General features: G+C 41.5%; 1 protein-coding gene, 1 long non-coding RNA gene and 1 pseudogene across 8 annotated transcripts in view; 2 read left to right on the top strand and 1 right to left on the bottom strand.

The window, feature by feature from the left end:
• Positions 1-5,328: 5,328 nt before the first annotated feature.
• Positions 5,329-20,840, bottom strand: LOC131483968 (uncharacterized). Its single transcript, XR_009247966.1, has 3 exons — positions 20,485-20,840; positions 19,918-20,010; positions 5,329-5,453 (listed from the first exon to the last, which is right to left on the bottom strand). It is a non-coding gene; the product is annotated as an uncharacterized LOC131483968 (long non-coding RNA).
• LOC131484232 (U2 spliceosomal RNA) lies at positions 10,221-10,348 on the top strand (annotated as a pseudogene).
• Positions 20,841-20,931: 91 nt separating the features above from the next.
• The window catches only part of CPM (carboxypeptidase M), an 83,401-nt gene continuing 79,473 nt past the window's right edge, over positions 20,932-24,859 (top strand). Inside the window, exons 1-2 of one of the 7 annotated variants that reach the window (XM_058742069.1) lie at positions 20,932-21,028; positions 21,376-21,538. In XM_058742069.1, coding sequence (XP_058598052.1) covers positions 21,379-21,538 — 160 coding nt within the window. In that variant the 5' untranslated portion in view covers positions 20,932-21,028; positions 21,376-21,378. Of the gene's footprint in view, positions 21,047-21,158; positions 21,214-21,375; positions 21,539-24,859 lie in introns of those variants that run through there. The other 6 variants (XM_058742067.1, XM_058742068.1, XM_058742066.1 and 3 more) reach the window with 6 other exon arrangements.

The raw sequence follows: 24,859 nt of genomic DNA on the forward strand, positions 1-24,859 counted from the left end.
CAAAGTATTTATGATCAGCCAGGACTAGGAAACACCAGACTAGAGGAGAAGCATTAAAATATTTTCATGGACAAGTAAATATTTGGGAGTAATACCCGAAAGTCATTTTGAAGCTCTTGAATAAAATTCCAAGCTTACATTAGAAGACTTGTCAGGAGAAACCCTCTGACACTAGAAAATTATTTTAAATTTTTATTTTCTCTTATTTGAAGATCACAATTACATGAATAACTTGATTTCCCTCCCTCAGTTGTTATAGGTAATAGCATGCTTAATTGAAAGTGTTATTCTTACCTGTGCTGCAGACAGGAAAAGGTAGGTTCAGGGCTTCTTGGGCTCAAGGCCTATGTAGTCACTGAGGCCTATGTAGTCCACACTTAGAAGAACTCCAGGGGTGCCTGGGTGGCTCAGTTGGTTAAGCATCCCACTCTTGATTTCGGCTCAGGTCATGATCTCATGGTTGTGAGATCAAGCTTCACGCTGGGCTCTGTGCTGGACATGAAGCCTGCTTAAGATTCTCTCTTTCCCTCTCTCTAGCCCTGCCTCTCCCTTTCTCTCTCTCTGAAAAAAAAAAAAAAAAAAAAAAAAAGAGCCCCATGCTGGGCCTAATGCTCTGCAGTTGCCATTTTAAAATTTTTTGGTTTTTAAGTTTTAATTCCAGTTAGTTAACATACAGGGTTATATTAGTTTCAGGTGTACAATACAGGATTCAACAATTCCATACAATACCTGGTGCTCATCACAAGTGCATGCCTTAATCTCCATCACCTATCCCTCCAACCCCCTCCCCTCTGGTAACAATCAATTTATTCTCTATATACTTAAGAGTCTATTTCTTGGTTTGTCTCTCTTTCTCTCTCTCTCTCTTTTTCCTTTGCTCATTTGTTTTGTTTCTTAAATTCCACATATGAGTGAAATCGTAGGGTAGTTGTCTTTTTCTGACTGACTTATTTCACTTAGGGTTACACTCTCTAGCTCCATCCATGTCATTGCCAAATGGCATGATTTAATTCTTTTTATGGCTGAATAGTACTCGTGTGTGTGTGTGTGTGTGTGTGTGTGTGTGTACCACGTCTTCTTTATCCATTCATCAGTCAATGGACACTTGGGCTGCTTCCATATCTTGGCTATTGTAAATAATGCTGCTATAAACATAGAAATGTATGTATCCCTTTAAATCAGTGTTTTTGTATTCTTTGAGTAAATACCCAGTAGTGTGATTGCTGGATTGCCATCTTGAATTCTTTTTTTTCAATCCTTAAAAACAATTTTTTTTTTTAATTTGAGAACATACACATGAGCCGGGAAGAGGGGCAAAGGGAAAGACAGAGAGAGAGAGAGAGAGAGAGAGAGAGAGAGAGAATCCCAAGCAGGCTTCACACATAACATGGAGCCCAACGCAGGGCTCAATCTCAAGACCCTGGGATCATGACCTGAGCTGAAATCAAGAGTCAGACACTTAATTGACTGAGCCATCCAGGCGTCCCTCTTTTTTTAATTCTTAATAATTTTTTAACCATATTTTCATATCACACTGGGTCCCACAAATTATCTAGCTGGTCTGTAATTTGGGTTACTAATTCCAAAATGTGATGCTCTAGGCTAGTTGGGAGAACGGTTATATGAGTAAAGAAGCAGGATTGTCCTTTTATTCAAGATTCAATGTAGCTATTTTATACAAAATTTTCATAGTGTTCTTGCCATGTAGCATTGCAATACACAGTTTAAAGAGAATCTAGAGCACAAAATAGTTACATCCAAGTTTCAAACAGAAATCTTCACAAAGGCGGATATAATTTTCTCATAAATATTTACAAGTTTCAAATTGCTGGATCTCAGTTACTCCATTTATCTTGGTGTTTCCTTGTGAATGAAGTCTATCTAGTGTCTATATCTTATTGAGAAAAATCTGTGAAGCTAATGCAGAAAGATGAATCAAGAATGCAAAAAAAAAAAAAGTTTCCATCCTGAGCCAAAGAATGAATCACTTGTGCATTCATATGTTATAGAAAATATGAATCCCTTTTTTTCCAGTTTTACAAGGCCAACACCTATCAGAAACACTAATTCTTACGGTAACTGATTTAGACTAGGTCTCAAATGCCATAAAAAGGCTGTTCATGGAAGTGAACAAAGAATGTATTTGTATGTTTATCTGGGGATTCTTGCCAGAATCCATTCCAAATCAGCAAAGTAACATTTACTTTTACATTTGTGTTTTTGTGAATTTTATAAACCTTGAAGCTAACTGATTTTTGCTTGTAGAGATGTAAACTGTTATTAGGAGAGAAGACTGGGGATGTGACAGAACAGAAATATTTGTGCCTATTTATTAAACATGATTACCTTCCTCATCAGAAATCACCATAAGTCAGCTTTCTCAGAAGGCACTGGCATCCAATTCTGTGTTTCACTTCCTCCTGTCCTTAAGGCACTGAACAATGTCAGCATGTGGAAAGTACTCAGCCAACCTTCTCTTCACCCTGTCTCCAATTGTGGCCTCTCAGGGAACAAGCTCCTCCCTCCTGCTAATTTTTCACCCTTATCTTTCCTGATTGGGCAGCACCCCATGTAGCCAACTTTTTTTTTTTTAATTACCGTTTATTTATTTTTGAGACAGAGAGAGACAAAGCATGAACAGGGGAGGGTCAGAGAGAGGGAGACACAGAATCTGAAACAGGCTCCAGGCTCTGAGCTGTCAGCACAGAGCCCGACGCGGCGCTCGAACTCACGGACCGCGAGATCATGACCTGGGCCGAAGTCGTCCACTTAACAGACTGAGCCACCCAGGCGCCCCTGTAGCCAACTTTTCATATTCTCTCTTTCACACTTCCATTATAATTTACTTATTCTTGGTCCCACTTCTAATTTCCAAAATGAAAATAATCTAATTTCCATTTCAGGCTCATGTTTTGATGAATTGGTGTATTAACAAGGTAAAATTCTATTCTTCTGTCTGTTTTTTTGTTTTGTTTTGTTTTGTTCTTACAATAATTATTTCAAGACAGTAGCCAATGGGGCACCTGGGTGGCTCAGTCTGTTGAGCATCCGACTTCAGCTCAGGTCATGATCTCGCAATTCATGAGTTCGAGCCCTGCATCGGGCTCTGTGCTGACAGCTCAGAGCCTGGAGCCTGCTTCAGATTCTGTGTCTCCTTCTCTCTCTGCCCCTCCCCCACTTGTGCTCTGTCTCTATCAGAAATAAATAAAATATTTTAAAAAAAGACAGTGGGCAATGGAGTGCTGTGAAAGTTGAAATTATGGTAGGCAAATGGGAGTTTGAAATATCTCTGAGTCTCATAATTCAGGTAACAGCCAATGGACAGGATTGGCTCTTTGTAAAAGATATTTAATCATTTCTTTATTCAATCATCAAACATGTGCTAAGGACTTAGCCTGTGCCAGGGCAAACAACACTGGACAAGATGATCAGGTCCCTATTCTCATGAAACTTACATTCTAGGCCTGTGGGGAGAGAGGATCATAAACAAATAATAAGGAAATATTTGGTAATGATAACTGCTATGATGAAAATAAGATATAGTGACACGAAGAGAAGTGACCACTGGGGCATAGGCTGGGGGCTACAGCCGTGGTCAAAGATGGCCTCCCTGAGGAGACGACATTGAAGTTGAGGCCTGGATGATAAGACAGATGACATGGATGGTCTAGAAAAAGAACATGTCAGACAAGGGGGAAGAGCTAATGCAAAGGCCCTAAGGTAGAAGGCAGCTCTGTGTGTTCAAGGGTATTGTAGCTAGAATGTAGGATTACCAAGGGAGATGAGGGGGGAGAGGTAGGCAAGGAGCAGTTTATGTGGAGTCTTAGAGGCCAGCAGGAGTTTTTGGGTTATGATTCTGAGTGTGAACAGGAGCCACTGGAGTGTGTTAAGCAAGGGGAATGACATGTTCTGCTTATATTTTTAAAACAGCCTTCTGGCATTTGGGTTGTAACTGCCAGAGGGGAAGCAGGGAGGGCAATTAGGACAGAGGTGACGGTGACTTGGGTCAGGATGGCACCAGTAGACGTGTCAGCAGCAGAGTCAGGATAATTTGGAGATAAGTCAACAGAATTTACTGATGCATTGCATATGGCAGTGAGGAAAGGAAAGAGAGGAGTCAAGGATGATTCCTAGGTTTAACTTTGAATAACTGAATGTATCATAGTCATTTTCTGAGATGGAAAAGCTGGGAAGGGGTAGTTTGGTAAAACAGGTGGAAAGGGGGAAATCAAGAGTCAGATCTTTAAAAAAAAGGTTGAGTTCAAGATGCCTATTAGACATGCGAGTAGAATTGCCAAGTGAGCATTTACACATGTAAGTCTGGAGCACAGAGGAGAGGTCAGGGATAAAAATTTAAATTTGGGGGTCATTGGCATATAGATGGAAGTTTAAGCCATAGGGCTGGATGAGATTGTCTAGAGAGAGGGTAAACAGAGAAGATGAGGAGTCAAGAACGCCACCACTTAGAGGATAAGAAGAGAAGTCAGCAAAGAAGCCACTGAGATTGAGAAGTGGCCATTGGAGGTCTTTGGCAACCTTGACAGAGCAGTTTCAGAGTGATAGGAACAGAGTGAGGAGACTGAAGAAATATATATGCCATACCCTTCAAGTTTGGGCAACACCCCTAAAGCTGTGCTGGCTAGGAGCATACAATGTTCTTAAAGTTTGTTTTGTTTTGTTTTGTTTTTCTAAACTATGTGGCACACGTAAAATATGCAACCAAAAAATGCTGTGAAGTTTTCATTGCCACCTACATAGCCCATAAATCTTGCAATGCCCTGAAAGAACTCCTAAATAACCAGCATTAATAATTTTATAGGGTAGTTCTCCAAGACATCATGAAGGAATAGCTAATAAAAGCAATTGTAAAAAGGCTAACAAAAATAGAAAACATGACTGGGAATAACCTATGCCTGATCAATTTCTCTGTTGTAATACTAACAAAACTACCATGTAAACACATGGGATTGACTTCTATGGTTAAGGCATTCATAGTATAACTAATCCCACAACAAGCAAAATATTTGTGTGGGGTTCTGACAGACTTATTTCACTAGTCACAAAGTGACATTTAATTCAACAACTGTTTTTGTTGAGCAGATGGTAAAGGGAAGGGGCTGTGATCACTGCTGACAGAGACACAAGGATGCGTCATAAGCAGGTCTTGCCTTGAAAAAGCTAGCAAGAACTCTCCTGTCACCAGGCTGCCACTACAATGGGGGCAGGCACTGAGTCTGTCTGGATTGCTATTATAACTCAACACCTAGACATAGAAGGCACTTGTTTTAGTCTGTTCAGGCTGTGATAACAAAATACCAAAATACCAGCTCACTTATAAACAGAAGTTTTTTCACAGTTCTGGAGAATGAGAAGTTCAGAATCACTGAGCTGGCAGATTTGGTGTTTGGTGAGAGCTTCCCGCTTCATAGACAGCTGTCTTGGGCTTGCTGTATCTGCAATTGTCAAAGCGGGTAGGGAGCTTTGTGGGGTCTCTATTATAAGAGCATTAACCACATTCATGAGGGCTCCACTCTCATGACCTAAGTACTTCCCAAAGACCTCATCTCTTAATATCCTCACCTTCTAAGGGGCCCACCCAGGAGCTCCCAGTAATTTATTTTTGCTTTTTTTCCTTTGCCTGAGAAGACCTATCTAGAAAAATGTTGCTGCAGCCAATGTCAGAGAAATTACTACCCATGCTCTCTTCTAGGACTTTTATGGTTTCAGGTCTCACGTTTGTATCCTTAACCCATTTTGAGTTTCTGTGAGATTTTTGACCACATAAGGAGATCCTTTAAAGAGAAAAGAGGGGCACCTGGGTGGCTCAGTCAGTTAAGCGTCTGCCTTCAGCTCAGGTCATGATCTCACCATTCTTGTGTTCCAGCCCTGCATCGGGCTCTCTGCTGTCTGGGTAGAGCCTGCTTAAGGTCCTCTGTCTGCCTCTCTCACTGCCCTTCCCCCCGCTCATGTGCATGTGTGTGTGTGGTCTCTCGCTCTCAAAAATAAATAAAAACTTGAAAAACCTGTAAGCAAAATAATAAAGGGAAAAGAGAAAGGATATATATGCTGAAGAAGGCTCTTAATTGCCCAATCACATGAAGCATACTGCCTTGAGTTCTTATCTAACATTAAGCCAAATATTCTGTAGGGATAATGTGTATCAATGTCCTCAGCTGGGTCCCACAGTGACAACTTGCAGAGAAAGCTGTTTTCTATGAACTAGTACCTACCTCCCCTGCCTGACCTTATCTTCTTGAGAAATGGCAGTTTAGGTTAGGTCACCTGTAAATGTTGGATGAAGATGATCAACCATCCACCTTCAACAATCATGCAAATAGACTAGGATATAACACAGGTAGCAGAGCTGAAGCCTCGTTTTCTTCTGACCCATCTGTAAGCACAGAGGTGGACATGGGTAGCCACAAATGGTTTGCCTTCCTACCTACTTTGATGGGGAAACTGAGGCCGGCATCAAGGACACCTGCAGAATTAATTGACAAAATGGAACCTCTGTGGAATCTGTCCTGTCCACCCTCCTCCCAACCATTCAGAGACAGCAAAGCCCTTGGGAGGTGTGAAAAGACTATAAATAGGACAAACTGAGGAAAGAGCCATCTCTCTCTTTCTCTCTCTTCTCCCTCTCTTCAGCTGGTGTCTCAGAAATGTCCCAGGTGTGTGTTCGGAAGAGGGGAGAGAAATGGAACCAGTTTCATGGGTGTGGGTCCTGCACAGTCACTAGGGGCTCTTGCTTTCCCCATCTTGAAGTTCTTACCAATCTTTGAACAAGGAACCTCACATCTTCATTTTGCAGTGGGTCCCCCAAATTCTGTTCAGTCCCAGAGGTGGGAGCTGGTAAAAACTAGCTTGCAGGGCAAAGCAAGCTCAGGCCTGACTCCCACCTGGGCCTTACCCTGGTGCTGGTTGACCAGCTTTTGGTCAAGTTCTTTCTCCTCCCAAGTACATCTAATGTTAGATGAGAGGGACCTTGGACTCACTTGGACTCCACTGATGTGGATCTGAGGGAACAGAAGGTAACAGTTCTCTTCAACTGTGACATCTCTTTTTCTTTTTCTTTTCTTTTTACATTTTTAAGAGAGAGAGAGCGCGAGTGAGGGAGGGGCGGAGAGAGAAGGAGACACAGAATCCGAAGCAGGCTACAGGCTTTGAGCTGTCAGCACAGAATCCAAGGCAGGGCTCGAACCCACGGACCACAAGATCATGACCTGAGCCAAAGTCGGATGCTTAACTGACCCACTTACCCAGGCACCCCAAGTGATTTTCATTTATAATCTCACAACAATTCTAGAAAGAAAGGATTAGTGTTCTCATTTAACAGATGGGAAAAGGAGGCTCAGAGAGTTTAAGTTGCCTAAGGTCACACAGTTGGAAGTGTCAGACCTTAAAGTCTAGTTCACAGAAGTAGAACCACCGGAAGTGATAGTGAGGGACTTGTTTTAAGAATTAGACCTTGATCGTGCGCTCTCTCTCAAAAATAAATAATAAACATTAAAAAATTGTTTTAAAGAATTAGACCTTGAAAGAGTAATTATTGGAGCTCATTAAATGGTCTATGTAATGCTATGGCTTCTGCATCTGGTGCTGGGCCTGCAGTCTGCTGGGCAGATAGTCGGGGAAGAAAGTGGGAGAAAGCAAGGATAGCCTGGAGCCCTGCGGGGACCAGCTGGAACCCACACTAGTATCTGCCTGCCTCCAAACCTCCAACATCCATGTGAGGATGATTTCTAGGAGCAGTAGGCACCTTTTTCTGGGCTAAACACACAACACCTGACCCTGGGGTCACAGAGGCTGAAGGCAGAGATCCAGGAGGATCTCAGGAGCTGAGGGCCCAGCTACTGCCAACCCCAACCCGGTGAGTCAGCAGGGGAAGCCACCATGTGCCTGGGTTGCTACTTGGGGGCTGGTACACTGCCCTGACCCATACAAATCTGCATTCACTCCCTCTCCTGGTTGCTTTACTGTCCACTCCTGAAACTCAGTATTTACAACATGAATATAGTACATAACATTGTGTGGTATCTTAATGCCCTCAGTGATTACTTCCATGCCAACCGCATTCTATAATTCTGAAGTGGAGAGGGGGGAGGGGCTTTGCCCAGGTCAGCTGTCTGATCTCATGCCTAGTTATTATAGGACTTCCCAAAAACTGTACTTGGGAGTGGCTGTCCCAGCTGCATTGGCTCTCCCAAAGCAGTGTTCCAAGCTTGCCACTCTCCCTGAATCTCTACGTGCTCACCAACCAGGAACCTATTCAAACCCCATACTTTTGGGGTTTTACACACTCATTACTTTATACGTTCATGGTTGATTGAATCACTGCTCATTGGTTATTGATTCAACCTCCAAGCCCCCTCTCTGTTCCTCCAACCAAGGGGGTGGGGACTGAAAGTTCCAACCCTCTAATCTCGTGTTTGGTTCTCCTGGCAACTAGCCCCATCTTTAGGTGTAGTCCCCAAATCACTTCATTAACATAACAAGAGACACCTTTAAACTCTCACCACTTAGGAATTTCCAAACGTTTTAGGAGCTTTGGGCCCCACTGGGGGTTTATCAATAAAAGCACACAAAGAAACAACTATAGCAAGAAGACATTTTGACTATAAATACCAAGAGTTTGTGAGGACTGAGAGAGTGTTTGTTCTGGGCGAGGTGACACTTTTCTGATCTAAATCACTCTCCCGGGAGACCTTGAGGCAATTAGCTACTACCTGGTAAAAGCTACTCTTCTAACAGTGTCGAAAGCTGTGCTGTGGCCTGAGTACCAACTCATATAAAAGTACACCACGACTCCATTTAGGGGCGCCTGGTGGCTCAGTTGGTTAAGCGTCCGACTGTGGGTTAGGTCATGATCTCACGGTCCATGGATTCGAGCCCCCCTTCATTGGGCTCTGTGCTGACAGCTCAGAGCCTGGAGCCTGCTTTGAATTCTGTCTCCCTCTCCCCGCCCCTCCCCTGCTTGCACTCACGCTCTCTCTTTTTCTCTCTCTCTCAAAAGTAAACATTTAAAGGACTTTTTTAGAAAAAGTGTACCTCAACTACATGTGGACTTTATTCCCTTCTTCTCCCCTTGCCTGGACTTATGTGATTAATCTGTAACTGGTTTGGGGTATGTTGTGTCTTTGTTAGTTTGTTAAGACACATTATCCTGTATGCTACAGGTTGTGAAATTCCCACAGCAAACCTGTATTCATTGCTGACAAAGACAAACTCAGTCTCTGAGCATAATTTGCTTCCCAAAACAAAACAGCTACCATTATCTCACTATTGTTTCTGATGTGTGTGAAGAAATGTAATAAAAATTACATGAGCATGTAAAATAAAGCATACAATTGTCTCTGCCTGGATCTTCCATTTCTCCTTCGGGTTTCAACTTACACAGACACACCTTCAAGAAGCCTTCTCTGACCTGCACTCAGGCCCACCCCAACCCAATTAGCACCTTCTATTAGGCTGTGTCACAACATCCTGTAATTTCCTGGTTTGTAATGCATATCAAAAGAGTCATTGAGTGGTTGTTTATCACGGAGTCTTCCCCAATAGAATATGCACTCTATTAAAGTGAAGGCTGTTTCTCCTTTCCATCGTGGCGTTTGCAGTGCTTAGCATATTGCTAAATGTTCAATCAATTAATTACTGACACACTGAATGAATCAATTAATCACGAGAAGACAAGAGGGTTGTTTTGAAGGTTGTCTAACTATATTTATAATTTGATTTTGTGGAGTCCATTGTTGAGTGGACAAGATTTAGGCTGTTTTCAAAAGAAACACCGAAAAGTAAAGGATTAGATGGTGGTGTCTAAATATGGTGTCTCTTCTGATGAGGCCCCTAAATGTGGGGTGGAAGTTGGTGTTGGGTGGTGAAAAGAATTCTTGTGAGGCAGAACAAAGGGGCTAGAAGCTTATTGAATACACCTCAAGGGAGCAGTGGGCAGGACTCAAGAGAGGCTGTCTGCTATAAGGCCGTGGGTGGGGGCTGTTTTTAAAGGGGGAAGGTGAGGAAGCGTGGCAATGTACGGAATTTTCCCTTTTTTTGTTAACTGTGCCTGGTTATAAATAGCCCATTTGTTAGTTAGGCCCTTCAGATATTTTGAGGTGGGTTGCCTGAAGGGCCTGTGTTCAGCCAAGGGGTTGGGGTCACTTTGGGCTCTTCTGCCTTGATCAATTTCCCTTGCTCAAGCCTATTGTCAAAAAGTGGCCTCTATTGCTTCTTGGCCTTTTGGCTAAGATTAAATGTAGTATCTGTTCTTATCAGTTTAAAAGAGGCCACTACATAGATGAAACTCACAAGTTTCAACTATATTCAAATAGTCTCTTCTTTGTCATTCTAGTATATATACATCTTTTTTTTTTCCTTTCTTTCTCCTCACCCCCACCCCATTTCTTTTCATGGCAGGTATGGGATATTAACAAAGTTGGGGGGGGGGTTTGTTTCTCAAATATACAGGTATTTTATTTTATTTTATTCTATTTTATTTTAATTTTTAAGCTTATTTATTTAGAGAGAAAGAGCAGGGGAGAGGCAGAGAGAGAGGGGGGGAGAGAAAGGATCCCAAGCAGGCAGCTCTGTCAGCACAGAGCCCAACGCGGGCCTCGAACCCATAAACCGTGAGATCATGACCTGAGCCGAAGTCAGGAGTCAGACACTTAACCGACTGAGACACTCAAGTGCCCCACAAATATACAGGTTTAAAAAAAATAGTTAAAATATAGCTATTTCTTAACATTTAATACAAGTAGAGAAGTTAGAATTCAGTGATTACACTGTTTCCTGAGAGATAAGAGTACATTTATCATCTGCCCTTATATCAGATGGTTTGATACCTACACAATCTAATGACCAATTAAATGCTAAATGTTACCATCTTGGCTTTGGAAATTTGCCTTATATTAAACCCGGGAAGCTTTCTCTGAAATCTATCATATACATGGAGTATAGCAGGAAAAGTGAGTACGACTTTTATATTCAAAGACCATGCTTTTAAGAGAAAAAGTCACTGTCCCAACAACTGCTCCCAGACAGTAAATTATCACAATTGATAAAGATCTATTCCACTGTTGGCAGTATGTTGGAAGAAGCTGGTATGTAGAAATAAAAGAGAAACAGAAACATATACTAGGCCTTGTGTTCCTTCCTGTTTTGGTCATTTTCACCAGGTGGTAATAATAATGACAGCAGTTTTAGTTTGGGGCTTATAAAGCATTTACAATATGCCACTGTTGGTTATAAGCGCTTAGCTTATAGTAACTCATTTAATATATGCAACCCTGTGAATTCCCTATAACCCTGTAAGATCAATACCATGATTAGCCTCATCTTATAGATAAGGATGTGAAAACAGAAGTTAAGTAACATGCTCAAGGCCACATAGCAAGTGATAAACGTAGGGTTTAAATTTGAGCAGTCTGGCTCCACAGACATAGCTTTTAGTAATTTACTATGTTGCTTATTATGTATAATATATTGATATTATATCCTTTCTAGAGTAACATTTATAAATCAGCAAGCAGGTACTAAGCACTGACCTAGATGGCATGGAGGAAACAAAAAAATATAACATGATTCTTCACTCACTCTAGAGGTATCTTTCTGAAATAAATTAAATTTCATACTTGTCTAGATTTTTCCTGACAGTGGTTCTCAAGTGGTATGTTAGGACATACTGGAGTGTTGGATCAAACTTTGATCTGATTAAAGTGTAATTCTGCTTCACTGTCAGTAGATATAGAAAATGTTGAGCAACGGGGCGCCTGGGTGGCTCAGTCGGTTAAGGGTCCGACTTTGGCTCAGGTCACGATCTCACAGTTCGTGAGTTCGAGCCCCACGTCGGGCTCTGTGCTGACTGCTCAGAGCCTGGAGCCTGTTTCAGATTCTGTGTCTCCCTGTCTCTCTGACCCTCCCCCGTTCATGCTCTGTCTCTCTCTGTCTCAAAAATAAATAAACGTTAAAAAAAAAAAAAAAATTAAAAAAAAAAAAAAAGAAAATGTTGAGCAAGGAAGGTCATGCTATGTAGTGTAGAATGTGGCCAAAACCACCAAGAAGAAGATTTAAGAGTCAGAAAGTAATATCAAATTGGCTCCCAAGAAGGATCACAGGTTTCTGAGAACACATGATGCTCTCTACTGGAGAATTTGGCTCTTACAGAATGTAAGCTACATGAGGGCAAGGATTTGGCCTGTCTTGTTCACAGTTGTGATCCCTAGGCAATGTCCCAGTGCCTAGCACAGAGTAAGCAATAAATATTTCATAAAGGAATGAATGGATGAAAGGAAGAAACCAAGAGAGTGGGGCAGAGCTGCAAATGGGCTTACTCCCACAGTGATACATGAAAAAATGTGATAATGGCAGATGCCTTTACATTACAGTCATGCTATATATTGTCATACTCTTCCAGGAACTATGCTGTGCTTTTTAGTGATTTTAATAGTATTTTTCAATCTTTTCATTTCCGTTTTTTTTTAATGTTTATTTATTTATTCTGAGAGGAAACATGCATTAAGTGGGGGAAGAGCAGAGAGAGAGGGAGAGAGAGAATCCCAAGCAGGCTTCACACTGTCAGCACAGAGCATAATGTGGGGCTTGATTTCACAAACCACGAGATCATGACCTGAGCTGAAACCAAAAGTTGGGTGCTTAATCAACTTAGCCACCCAGGTGCCCCCAATCCTTTTATTTCTCTCTGTGTGCCATCAAGAATTCTAGGATTTAGAATTTTATCATAAATTCTTTATGAATCTCCTAAAGGAATGCTAACATATTTATAGTTGCACATCCAAGATAAAAGAACTACTTTGCTTGGATTTTGATAGATACTACAGGTAGTATCTTATATAGATAGCTATATACATAGCATATAGAAAACACAATCACCATTCCTACAGAAATGCTTATTAACAAGATGTGCAATTCTAAAAAAAAGTGGGGGGGGGGGGGACAAAACAAAAATATGTACAACACAGACTATAGAATTCTTGTTTTAAACAGGATGCTTGAGTTAAGCTGTGTTCTTTAAATTTCTGGGTCCCACTGTTTAGATATCACTCCTTGCTAATTTAGAGGAAGGATCAAATCTTGGACTTCAATGGAAACCATCTAGCTTTTCACTAACAACTTCCATACCCTTGGCTAAAAATAATAATCTTTTATTATTTCTACTTTCAATCATAATGTCATTTCTTCTTTTGTGTTTATCAAGTACTAACAAATCCAATTTTGGTGGAGAGATAGATCTGATTCGGGGGAGCTACTTTGCAAGAGGTAGGTGTCGTGTGGAGAGGTACCAGAAGAGTCAGACTTCATATAAATACCCAATCCTTCTTAGATATATTGGAAGCAGCGGGCAGTGGAAAGAATCAGTGAGTGACATGAGTATAAGACATCATTTTACATGAGAAGTTTCAAGAAAATTTGTCTTTTTGAAGGCAATTTTTAGAGCAGCTTTCAGTTTACGATAAAAATGAGAAGGAGGTACAGAGATTTCCCATATACAGGTAACCCCTGCTTTTCAAAAATTTGTATCATAGCACTTTGCTTTTACAAAAGCCTTACATTAGTATGGTTCCGATTTTTACTTTTTCAGAAAAAGGTGAAAAGTAAAATTAGCCTTCAGTGTTTGCTTCGCAGCAAGCCATTATAGAGACAGGGTGCACCTCAAGCAGCAAGAGTGACCCCACCAAACTCACTGCATTCAGCATCTCTGCATCAAGGCTCCGTAGCTTTAAACTGTGTCTGTGAGCATCTATGCTTTATCTTGATTTATTTTGTGCATCCAGTAACAATATGTGTCCTAAGATATCAGAAAAGAGAGGTTATCTTTTGGCACTGAGAATGCTAAAAAAAATCTTCCACTTAAGTTAACGGTAATTGTGTCTTGGCTTTATGCCATTTAGACTTATGGAAGTTCTCTTAAGAAATCCGTACTCCCTACCCCTTCGTAGGCATAGCCTCTCGCATTATTAGCATCACTCACTGAAATGGGACATTTTTCATCAACGCTGAACCCATGTTGACCCATCATAATCACCCCAAGCCCATAGTTTATCTTAGGGTTCACTTATGTTGTTGTACATTCTGTGACTATGGACAAATGTATAATGACATATATCTATCACCATCACTGCCCTAAAAATCCTCTGTGCTCTGTCCATTCACAACCTTCCCATCTGGGCAACTACTGATCTTTTTATTGTCCCCATAGTTTTGCCTTTTCCAGAATGTCATGCAGTTGGACTCATATAGTATGTAGTCTTTTCAGATTGGCTTCTTTTTCTTAGTAATATGCACTTAAGGTTCATCCATATCTTATCATGGTTTAACACCTCATCTCTTTTTAGCAGTGTATATCATTCCATTGCTGGATTGTACCACCATCTATTTATCCATTCATTACTGAAGGACGTCTCAATTGTTGTCAAGTTCGGCAATTATGAACAAAACTTTTGTAAACATCCTAGGGCAGGTTTTTGTGTGGACATAAATTCTCATCTCATTTGGGTAAGTATTAAGGAGCAGGATTGCTGGATTGTATGGTAAGAATTTGTTTAGTTTTGTAGGAAACTGCCAAACTGTCTTCCAAAGTGGCTCTACCATTTTGCATTTCCATCAGCAGTTCCTGTTGTTCCACAGCATTTGGTGTTTCACCAGCATTTGGTGTTTCAGAGTTTCAGATGTTGGCTATTCTGATAGGTGTATAGTGGTATCTTATTGTTATTTTCATTTTCATTTCCCTGATGACATATGATGGGGGAGCATCTTTTCATACACTTATTTGCCATCTGTAGATCTTCTTTGGAGAAGTGTCTCTTAAGGTCTTTGGCCCATTTTTCAATTGGTCCATTTTCTTGTTGAGTTTTAGGAGTTCTTTGTATGTTTTGGGTAACAGTCCTTTATCGGATGTGTATTTGCAAATAATTTCTTTCAACCTGTGGCTTGTCTTCTAGTTCTCCTGATATCGTCTTTTTGCCAAATAAAAGTTTTTCATTTTAATTAAGTCCACCTTTTCTTTTTTCTTTCTTTCTTTTTTTTTTTTTTCTTCATGATTCCTGTCTTTGGTGTCGTATCTCAAAAGGTATCACCACACCTAAGATCATCTAGGCTTTCTTCTATGTTATCTTCTAGGAGGTTTATAGCCTTGTAAGTGTTACATTTAGGTTTATGACCCGTTTTGAATGAATTTTTGTAAAGGGTGTAAGGTGTCCAGATCCATGTTTTTTAAAGACAGTTTTATATCTCCTTCCCAATTGTATGCCTTTGCTTTTTTTCCCCCCCTTCTTATTGCATTAGCAAGGACTTCTAGTATAATGTTGAAAATGAGTAGTGGGAGGGGATATCCTTGCCTTGTTCCTCATCTTAGTAAAAACGCTTTGAGTTTCTCACCATTGAGAATGATGTGTTATAGGCTTTTTTGTAGATAGTCTTTTTCAAGTTGAGAAACTATTCCTAGTTTACTCAAACTTTTTATCGTGAATAGGTGTTGGATTTTGTCAAATGCTTTTTCTGCATCTATTGATAGGATCATGTGGTTTTTCTTTTTTTAGTCCCTTGATGTGATGGATTACATTAATTGATTTTTGAATGTTCAATTGGGCTTGCCTAACACAACTAGGCTTGCCTAACAAGGATAAATCCTATTGATCATGACATATAATTCTTTTCACACTTCTTTGGATTTGATCTAATATTTTGTTGAGTATTTCTGCATCTATATTCATGAAAGAGATTGACCTATAGTGTTCTTTCAACGTCTTTATCTGATTTTAGTATTAGAGTAATGCTAACCTCATAGAATGAGTTAGGAAGTGTTCCCTCTGCTTCTATCCTCTGAAAGAGTTTGTAGAGAACTGGTATAATTTCTTCTTTAAATGTTTGGTAGAATTCATGGCTAAACCCACTTGGGCCCACTTACTATTTTGGAAGGTTATTAATTATCAATTTGATTTCTTTAATAGGCACAAGCTAAAAATTGTCTTTAAAAAAAGAAATTAAGGTATTTGCTTATAGAAAATTAGTAAGATTCTAATAATTTCTGTTTTGTAAAGAAGACAGCACCAAAGGTTATAGGTTATTGTACTATATGACATTAATCAGATTTATATTTAATTTAGCAGTAATTTAGAATGACTTCAGTATTTTTTTATACTGATGTATACACATTATTTCTCTTATCTTCTTTTAAGTGTATTTATTTTGAGAGAGAGGAGAGAAGGAGTGGAGGAGGGGCAGAGAGAGAGAGAGAATCCCAAGCAAGCCCCCTCTGCTAGTGTGGAGCCCAATGCTGGGCCTGATCCCAGGAACCATGAGATCATGGTGTGAGCCAAAATCAAGAGGCAGACGCTTAACCAAGGAGCCACTCAGATGTCCTTCTCTTACCTTTCTTTAAATCAGCTTTGTTTACTGCTGGTTTTCTCAATAGTGAGTTAAAAACTTGACTTGTGTCTAACTGTATTTGTATGAGAATTATTTTTTAACATTTTGAAATTATACTTTTGGCATTTTCTAGGAATACAACTTGGCCGCATATTTACACATCTTAAAAATGTACATGCTCTTTTACCTAGCAATTGCTTATCTAAGTATTGACCCTAAGAAGATAAGGATGTGCTCAAAGATTTAGCTCTAAGAATGTTTTTGAGTGTGCTTTATATAATAGTGAAATAGAAACAACTATGCAACATTAGAGGACCGCTTGATACCTAAATTTATTTTAAGAATGGTTTTTTCTGGGTGAGTGGAACTTGTAGGTTTCAAAATTTTCTTTTATGTTGTTCATATTTTCTTATGAAACTTTTGAAAGAAGAAAAAAAGAAAGCTTAAAGATCACAAAGTCTAGTTACACTTCTCTTCTCATTCTTGTTGACCTCAGTTGAGGTATTTAGCCCCTAGCTATAGTTTTTCTGTTCCAATTCCTGCCACTAACCCAGGGGACTTCAGCGTCTTCGAACAACACTGATCTACCATCCCTGCTTTTCAATTCCTTCATATCCCATTTCCAGTGCCTTCTTCAGTTCTGTAATTTAGTCCAAAGAAATCTTTTTTTTAAATATTTTTAAATGTTTATTTATTTTTGAAAGAGAGAGACAGAGTGTAAGCAGGGGAGGGGCAGAGAGAAGAGGGAAACACAGTATCCGAAGCAGGCTCCAGGCTCCTAGCTGGGGCTCCAACCGACAAACCATGTGTGAGACCATGACCTGAGCGAAAGTTGGATGCTTAACCGACTGAGCCACCTAGGTGCCCACAGTCCAAAGAAATGTTAGATACTGTGTTCATTCAGAACTATTCACCTCTGATGTTCCTGTGTTTCTCGCTCTGGTCTGCTTTTAGATAAAAATGTCTTGTTTTTCTGATTAAAAGAAGTAACACATGTTTGCTAGAAAATTCTTTCAGAAAATACAAAGATGCAAAAGAGAGAATCAAAACACTGCAATCCAGGGCATACCACACGGCATTTTTGTAACCTTTTCAACTTTTTGTTAGGAATAGTTTTTTTGTTTATTTTCTGAGATGGGATCTTACTATACATTTTGCTTTTATAATCTGATTTTTGCCACTCAGTGATTTATCTTCATATGCCAATAAACACACATCTACATCACCATTATTATGGCTGAAAAATAATTTATATTATGACTATAATATTCTTTATCTAGGCCAGGGTGTCACAACCTCAGCACTATTGACATTTGAGCCAGATAATTTATTGAAGGCGTTGTACCGTGCATCGTAGGATGTTTTACAGCATCCCTGCCCTCTACTCGCTAGATGCCAGTAGGACTAGCCCCCTAGTCATGATGGTCAAAGATGTTTCCAGCTATTGCCAAATGCCTTCTGTGGGCAATATTGCTGCAGTTGAGAACCACTAATATAATCAATCTGCTATGATTTGACATTTACATTTATCTACTTTTTCATAATTAAAAACAGTGGTGCTAATAAAGATCCTAACATATATAAACTCAGCACTTCTTCGAATTACCTGTATAGCTTAAATTCCTAGAAAGGAAGAACATACTTTTTTTTTTAGTTTATTTATTTATTTTTTACTTTTTTAAAATATATATTTTTTAATCTTTATTTTTGAGAGAGAGAGAGAGAGAGAGAGAGAGCTCAAGCAGGGGAGAGGCAGAGAGAGAGGGAGACACAGAATCTGAAGCAGACTTCAGGCTGTCAGCACAGAGCCTGACGCAGGGCTCGAACTCACAAACCGCGAGATCATGACCAGAGTCGAGGTGGGACACTCAACCCATTGAGCCACCTAGGCGCCCCTATTTTTTTTATGTTTTAGACAGAGGGAGAGAGCAAGTACACAAGCAGGGGAGGGGAAGAGAGAGGGAAAGAGAGAGTCCCAATCACGGTCTGTGCTATCAGCACAGAGCCCAACATGGGGCTCGAACTCACGAACTGGGAACTCAGGACTTGTGCCGAAATCAAGAGACACCTAACCGACTGAGCCACCTAGGCGTCCCAGGAATAACATATTTTAATGTTGATGTCTATTGCCAGATAGTCCTCCAGAAGGGTTGTATCAATTTATAGTACCATTTAAACAGCAAAAATGACATTTCCTCAGATTTTGTCCAAGAACTATTAATCTTTTAACTCTTTGTTAGTGATGGGACACCTGGGGGGCTCAGTCAGTTAAGCAGCCGACTCTTGATTTACGCTCAGGTCATGAACTCACGGTCGTGAGTTCAAGCCCTGCATCAGGCTTTGTGCTCACAGCACAGAGCCTGCTTCAGATCCTCTGCCTCCCTCTTTCTTCCCCTACCCCGCTCACACTCTCTCTCTCCCATTCTCTCTTTCTCAAAAATAAACATTAAATCTTAGTGAAAAGTAAAACATAATACTACTTTGCCCTTTTAATTTGTAAATTATTTGATTTGCTAAGCAGGTTAGTAACTTTCACTGTGTTTATTGGCCGTTTGTATTACTGCTTTTGTGAGCTGCAAATTAAATGTCTTTTGTCCACTCTTGATTTTGTAAGAGCTAGTAATTATTTCTTCCAGTTTGTAATTTTTCTGGTAACATTATGTGAGTTTTCCTTTACAGAAAGTATACATTTTTTATGTCGTCAAATTATCAGTCTTTTTATTGTGGTTTTACTGTTAGTGATGTCATGCTTAGAAAGATCACCTCTGGGGGCACCTGGGTGGCTCAGTCAGTTGAGCGACCGATTCTTGATTTCGGCTCAGGTCTTGACCTTGTGATTCTCGAGATCAAGCCCTCGGGGTGGAGGGGGCACTATGCTGACAGCACAGAGCCTGCTTGGGATTCTCTCCTCTCTCTGCCCCTCCTCCTGTTTCATGAGTTGGAGACCCATATAGGGCTCCCCGCTGGCCACTCAGAGCCCGCTTGGGATTCTCTCTCTCCCTCTCTCTCTGCCCCTACCCTGCTCATGCTGTCTCTGTCTCTCTCAAAAATAAATAAACTTAAAAAAAAAAATCCACTCAAAACCCCAACAATGTCGTATTAAGATTTTCCAACTCTTAGAAATCTGGTTTCTTTTTTTTGTTTTTTGTTTGTTTTTGAGGGAGGGAGATCACGCACTCAGACACATGCATGGGGGAGAGGCAGAGAGAATCCCAGGTAGGTTCCACTCCCAGTGATGAGCCAGAGGCAGGTTCCATCCCACAACTGTGAGATCATGACCTGAGCCAAAATCAAGAGTCAGGGGTTTAACAGACTGAGCCCCCCAGGTGCCCCAGAGTCTATTTAAAGACTTAAGAATCAAAGTAGATTATTGAATAAACACCTCACAGTTCTTATAATGCGCCTGCCAACTTCAGTTAGGTAGGTATAAATATTATTTCCATTTTACAGACTGGGAAACTAAGGCACAGTGGGTTGACACAACCTCTGAGAGTCAGAGCAAGTGATTGGGACCCAAATTGTGCGCCGGCTTACAGTCTTAGGTTTTGTGTGTCTCCGCCCTGCGGCCTGGGAATCACAGGAGGCCTCATTGTTCCTAAGAGCCCCATTCTACAATAGTATCTCCATCTGCAACAAAGAAGAGGCAGGCAAATCAATGCCGGTTTTCAGTTCCTGACCACATATTTGATTCACTCAAGCCACTTTTAGAAAATATCCTTTCCAGGGCCTTACCGAGAGAAATTCTGTCCAATTAGTCTTGAGTGGGGCACTACTATTAGTTAAAGAGGTTTAACACATTAAACATTAGTTTAACACATTAGTTAAAGATAGTTTAACACATCTCGGTTTTGGTGAACTCTTTGTTATCCCTAGTGCAAATGTAGACCACCCCGTTCTTCCAGAGAGAAGCATTTTAGGAAGAGGGGACTGAACTTGGCCTAGGGAGTAATGGTGAAGGGAGTGGTGGATTTACAAATAATGGCTTTGCTTCCTTCCACGTGATGTCCAGTTGTAAATTTCACGTAGTCAATCTCCTCCACCAAATAACTTGTCGGAAATTTTCTTGTACTCTACACTTGGCAGTTTAAAACTTGTACACACCTGCGTTCTTCTGTCTTCAATTCCCACGCATCCCTCAGTCCTCAAAGCTATGGCACAGCTGGGAGCGCGGCCCCCTAGGGCTCACGCAGTAGAGGCCGGTAAGAGCCACGTGGAGCTCTGGCCACATCCCTTGGGCCACGGGCCCAGCTCTTAAGGGCTGCAACTCACAGCAGCAGGAGGCAGCCAACCGCCCGCGTGCCCCTCGTTGGAGCCGTGGCCCAGGAGAGGACACGCTTCCAATCCAGGACGCTGGTAAAACCTGGGACCGCGACAGGCGACTTGGCTTTTCGCCGCGCTCCACCGCCCACCGGCACGTGCCGACGCAGCCCCGGAACTCCGAAGCGCGCCGGCCCCGGTTTGCCCAGGTGCGAAGGGCGCTGAGCCGCCCGGGCGGCGCCTCTCGGCCCCGCCCAGGAGGGACCCGCGCGGCTCCTGAGTGGGCCGGCGGGACGTCAGTCAGGCCTCGGGGGCGGGGCCCGGGTTGCGCCCCTCCCCCGGCCGGCTATAATGTCGGGCCCCGAGTGCCTGCCGGCGGCGGGTGGAGGTGCGCGCCTGGGCAGGGGTGAGGTTCAGGGCGTGCGGAGCCCCGCGCAGCTGCCGCAGCTGCCGGCCGGCCGGCGACGACTCCGGAAGGAGAGGGAGAGAAGGAGAGGGAGGGGCGGGGGGCGGCGGCGGCGGGATGGAGGGCACTCGGGGCTGCCCGTGCTCAGTTTGCACCAACTCCCGAAGGTGCTGCTTCCAACTTTTACCTCCTTGGAAGCCGGGAGCCGTAGTGTCAGGAGCCTTGACATTAAGCGTGCTGATCCGAGCTAGTGACGCCCACAACCTCTCCCCCTCACCCCCCCCCCCTTTTTATCTGTTCTCAGCTTTGTTATTTTTATTCATCTCTAGAAAATGGACTTCGCCCGCCTCTGGCTGGGGCTGCTGCTGCCTTCGGTAGCTGCGCTGGATTTCGGCTACCACCACCAGAAGGGGATGGAAGAGTTTTTGAAGAATGTGGCCCAAAACTACAGTTCTATCACTCGCTTACACAGTATTGGGAAATCTGTGAAAGGTAGGGTCCATCTCGTGCGCTTTCCCAAACTCCCGGTCCTCGCTTTCATTCATTAAATCTGCCTTAGCTTCCTGTCCCCTTGCCCTGAAGCTGCTCAGGGGAGCTCCAAGCGGGTAGACCGGTGCCTTGCGTGTTGGTCGTTTTCTGCTTTTGTGTGTTGTGTTGTCTTGTGTTATTTTGTCAACGCAGTAGTAGGAAGACCTGAATTTTACTAAACGTCTCTGCTGTCATTCAGTGTCATTGCGTCCTACGCGTTAACGGCGTTCTTTTTGCGCTCTTGCGCTGGTTGCTTGGGATGTGTATTTTTTTTTTTTCTTGGCAGATGAGCTTCTGTCAGGAAAGTCTCCGTTTAGCCATCGCGGCTTTCCCTTTTTGTGGGCTTCTTTAAATATGATTTGGACTGTTAGTATCATTTTTTTTTCCAGTCTCTTTTAAGCTAACCTAATTTCTGTTGGTGAGATTTCTGTCATTCGTAATTAGCCCTGTGACTTAAAATGATGCAGAAATATCATTTCTGTAAGTTTCTTTTAATGTTAAAAGTAGGTAAGATTTGTGTTATGTGTAATTAGCCCAATGGCTTAAAGTTATGCAAAAAAAAAAAAAAAAAAAGCTCTGACACTGATCAGAGACTGTTTTAAAATTATCCATTTGAATAAAACGATTGCTGGTTAATAAACGTTAGCAATGATTGGGACAGGCATTTTCACGTTTATCATTTAATTAATTTAGAAACTATATTAAATATAAATATATAACTACATATTAAACCTCATTTTTACAGACAGGAAATTTAAATCAGAGATATTATTTTGCTCAAGATCACCAGGTGGTAGATTTTATAACCAGGATTGGCATTCAGATTGTTCTACTTAAAGGCTTAGATATTTTGGGGAGAAGGCAAATACTTTTAACAAACATTATTTCTTAATCTTCTTTTTATTTTGGTACCCCTAAAGACATTACCTGAAAGCTTAATGCTTAAATAAAAAGTTTTGTCAAGTGTATGCAGTTTGGATCTCCACTCTTTATAAGGTGTGTTGAAATTCTACCTAGATTTTAGCTCTGAGCTTTTGAGCCAAGGAGTGTCTTTTAATTACCATATTTTCAATCATTTAAAAAAAAGTCATGGTTTTTATATTAAAGAAGACATGGTATACAAATTTACTTATCCGCAATGCAAAATAAAAATCCTGGGTCATGTGCGTAATGGTACCTTTGTTTTCAAACAACATTGTGAAAGAGTTGGTGCCAGGATTACTCTATATTGCTCTATAATCCAAAATTACAGAGGTTGGATGTGTGAGAAATCGTATCTTGAATCAGCATATGTACTCAGGCTTTTGAAATCCTTTTCCTTTAGGGCTAGAGAAAAGAGCAGTTTTAAAAGATCTAAGAATACTCATTATATTAATAAAGCAAATACAGAACATAACTATCTTGAGTTATTGTTCAGTCATCATTTAAACCACAAGGTGATGAGAGTGTTAATTCTAAGTACTAAGTGATTTGGCAGGTTTTTATGTTTTCGAGCACAAAGTGCTTTGAAGGAAAATTGGGGAATCTCCTTAACGTGAACCAGCTCTTCTGATCATTTCACATGGTATCAGACCACAGTAACAGTGAAAGCCAGGAGGCTTAATTTCACTTTGTATGCACCCTTGTGGCTAAAGGACTGAGAAGTTATCATGTAAAAATAAAATCTGACACTAGTGTTCACATGTGTTGAACATAGTGTTGTGAATAATAACTCAGATTAGGAAAAAGCTTGCAAGTGGTGGGTTACAACTCTACACTGTATCACTGCCTGTTGTCATGAACGTTGAAAACCAGCGCTCCTTTCTTGGTACTCTTTTCACTAGACTAGGCAATTTTCCCAGCTGTCTGCCCTCTGGTGTAGGATAAGCTTTGCTTTGCAAACGGCATTTACAGTATGTGCTATTGGTTTATTTATTTAGAACATGGGCAGCCTACCTAGGAGAGAAAGTAGCATTCCTACCTGGTCAAATACATTTTCGGTTTTTGTAAATGCACATCACATCTATTTTTGTTGTAATCATGGATTCTATTCTGCTTTTTTCCTCAATTCACATTATCTCATTACATATTTCTATGAATTGACAAGGTCTACGGATGTAAATTGGTTATTATATAGTATTTCATCCTCTTGGTTATGAGTTTTCTTAGTCCTTCACCTCTTTGGAGCTTCTGTGTAGTTTCTGATGATGTATCATAAACAATTATGCTTTAAAAGGATTGATGCCATGATGGTTACCTTCCATTATAATTGGTGATTTTTTTTTCAATTTTTTTATTTTGAAATGTTTGAAACCCACACAAAAGTTGAGCTACCCTCAACATCTACCCTTCACCCACATTCAGCCATAGTGGACTGACCATATTTCAGTTGAGCTTTTGGAGGAAACCCCGTTACCTAATGACCTAGTAAAATCTTAAGTGAAACAAGAGAAGCAACTCAAAACACTGACAACTGACTTGAGGAAAATTCGGAAAGGTACAATATTCACTGGTTTATTCATTCATTCCTCCATTTAGTTAAGCCAACCTACTACCATCACCGCCCCCCCGCTTTTTTTTTCACTCCTAACCCCCTCTGTCTTAATATGATGCTGGCACATATTCAGTAATTTATGTTTGTTTAGTGAATTGAATGTTTGCTGAGTGAAAGTTGTCTGAAGCAAGCAAAGCTGTGTGCCACTCACGGCCTGCCATTAGGTAGCCCCTTTTAAAGGACAAATGTATTTATTGTAGATTTCCGCAATGAGCCTTTCGACACCCCCCAAAATTAGTTCTAGAATATTTTCTGCCCCGTCTTTCTCTCTCTTTCTCTCCTCCTCCTCCTCTCTCTCCTCCTCCTCCCTCTCTCCTCCTCCTCTCTCTCCTCTTCTCCTCTCTCTCCTCCTCCTCCTCTCGTCTCCTCCTCCTCCTCTCTCTCCTCCTCCTCCTCTCTCTCCTCCTCCTCTCTCTCTCTCCTCCTCCTCTCTCTCTCCTCCTCTCTCTCTCCTCCTCCTCCTCTCTCTCTCCTCCTCCTCCTCCTCTCTCTCCTCCTCCTCCTCCCTCTCTCCTCCTCCTCCTCCCTCTCTCCTCCTCCTCCTCCCTTCCTCCACCTCCTCTCTCTCTCCTCCTCCTCCTATCTCTCTCCTCTCCTCTCTCTCTCCTCCTCCTCTCTCTCTCCTCCTCCTCTCTCTCTCCTCCTCCTCTCTCTCTCCTCCTCCTCCTCTCTCTCTCCTTCCTCCTCCTCCCTCTCTCTCTTCCTCCTCCTCTCTCTCTCTCCTCTCCTCTCTCCTCCTCCTCCTCCTCTCT

Source organism: Neofelis nebulosa, chromosome 8 (assembly GCF_028018385.1).
Source record: "Neofelis nebulosa isolate mNeoNeb1 chromosome 8, mNeoNeb1.pri, whole genome shotgun sequence".
Taxonomy (NCBI): domain Eukaryota; kingdom Metazoa; phylum Chordata; class Mammalia; order Carnivora; family Felidae; genus Neofelis; species Neofelis nebulosa.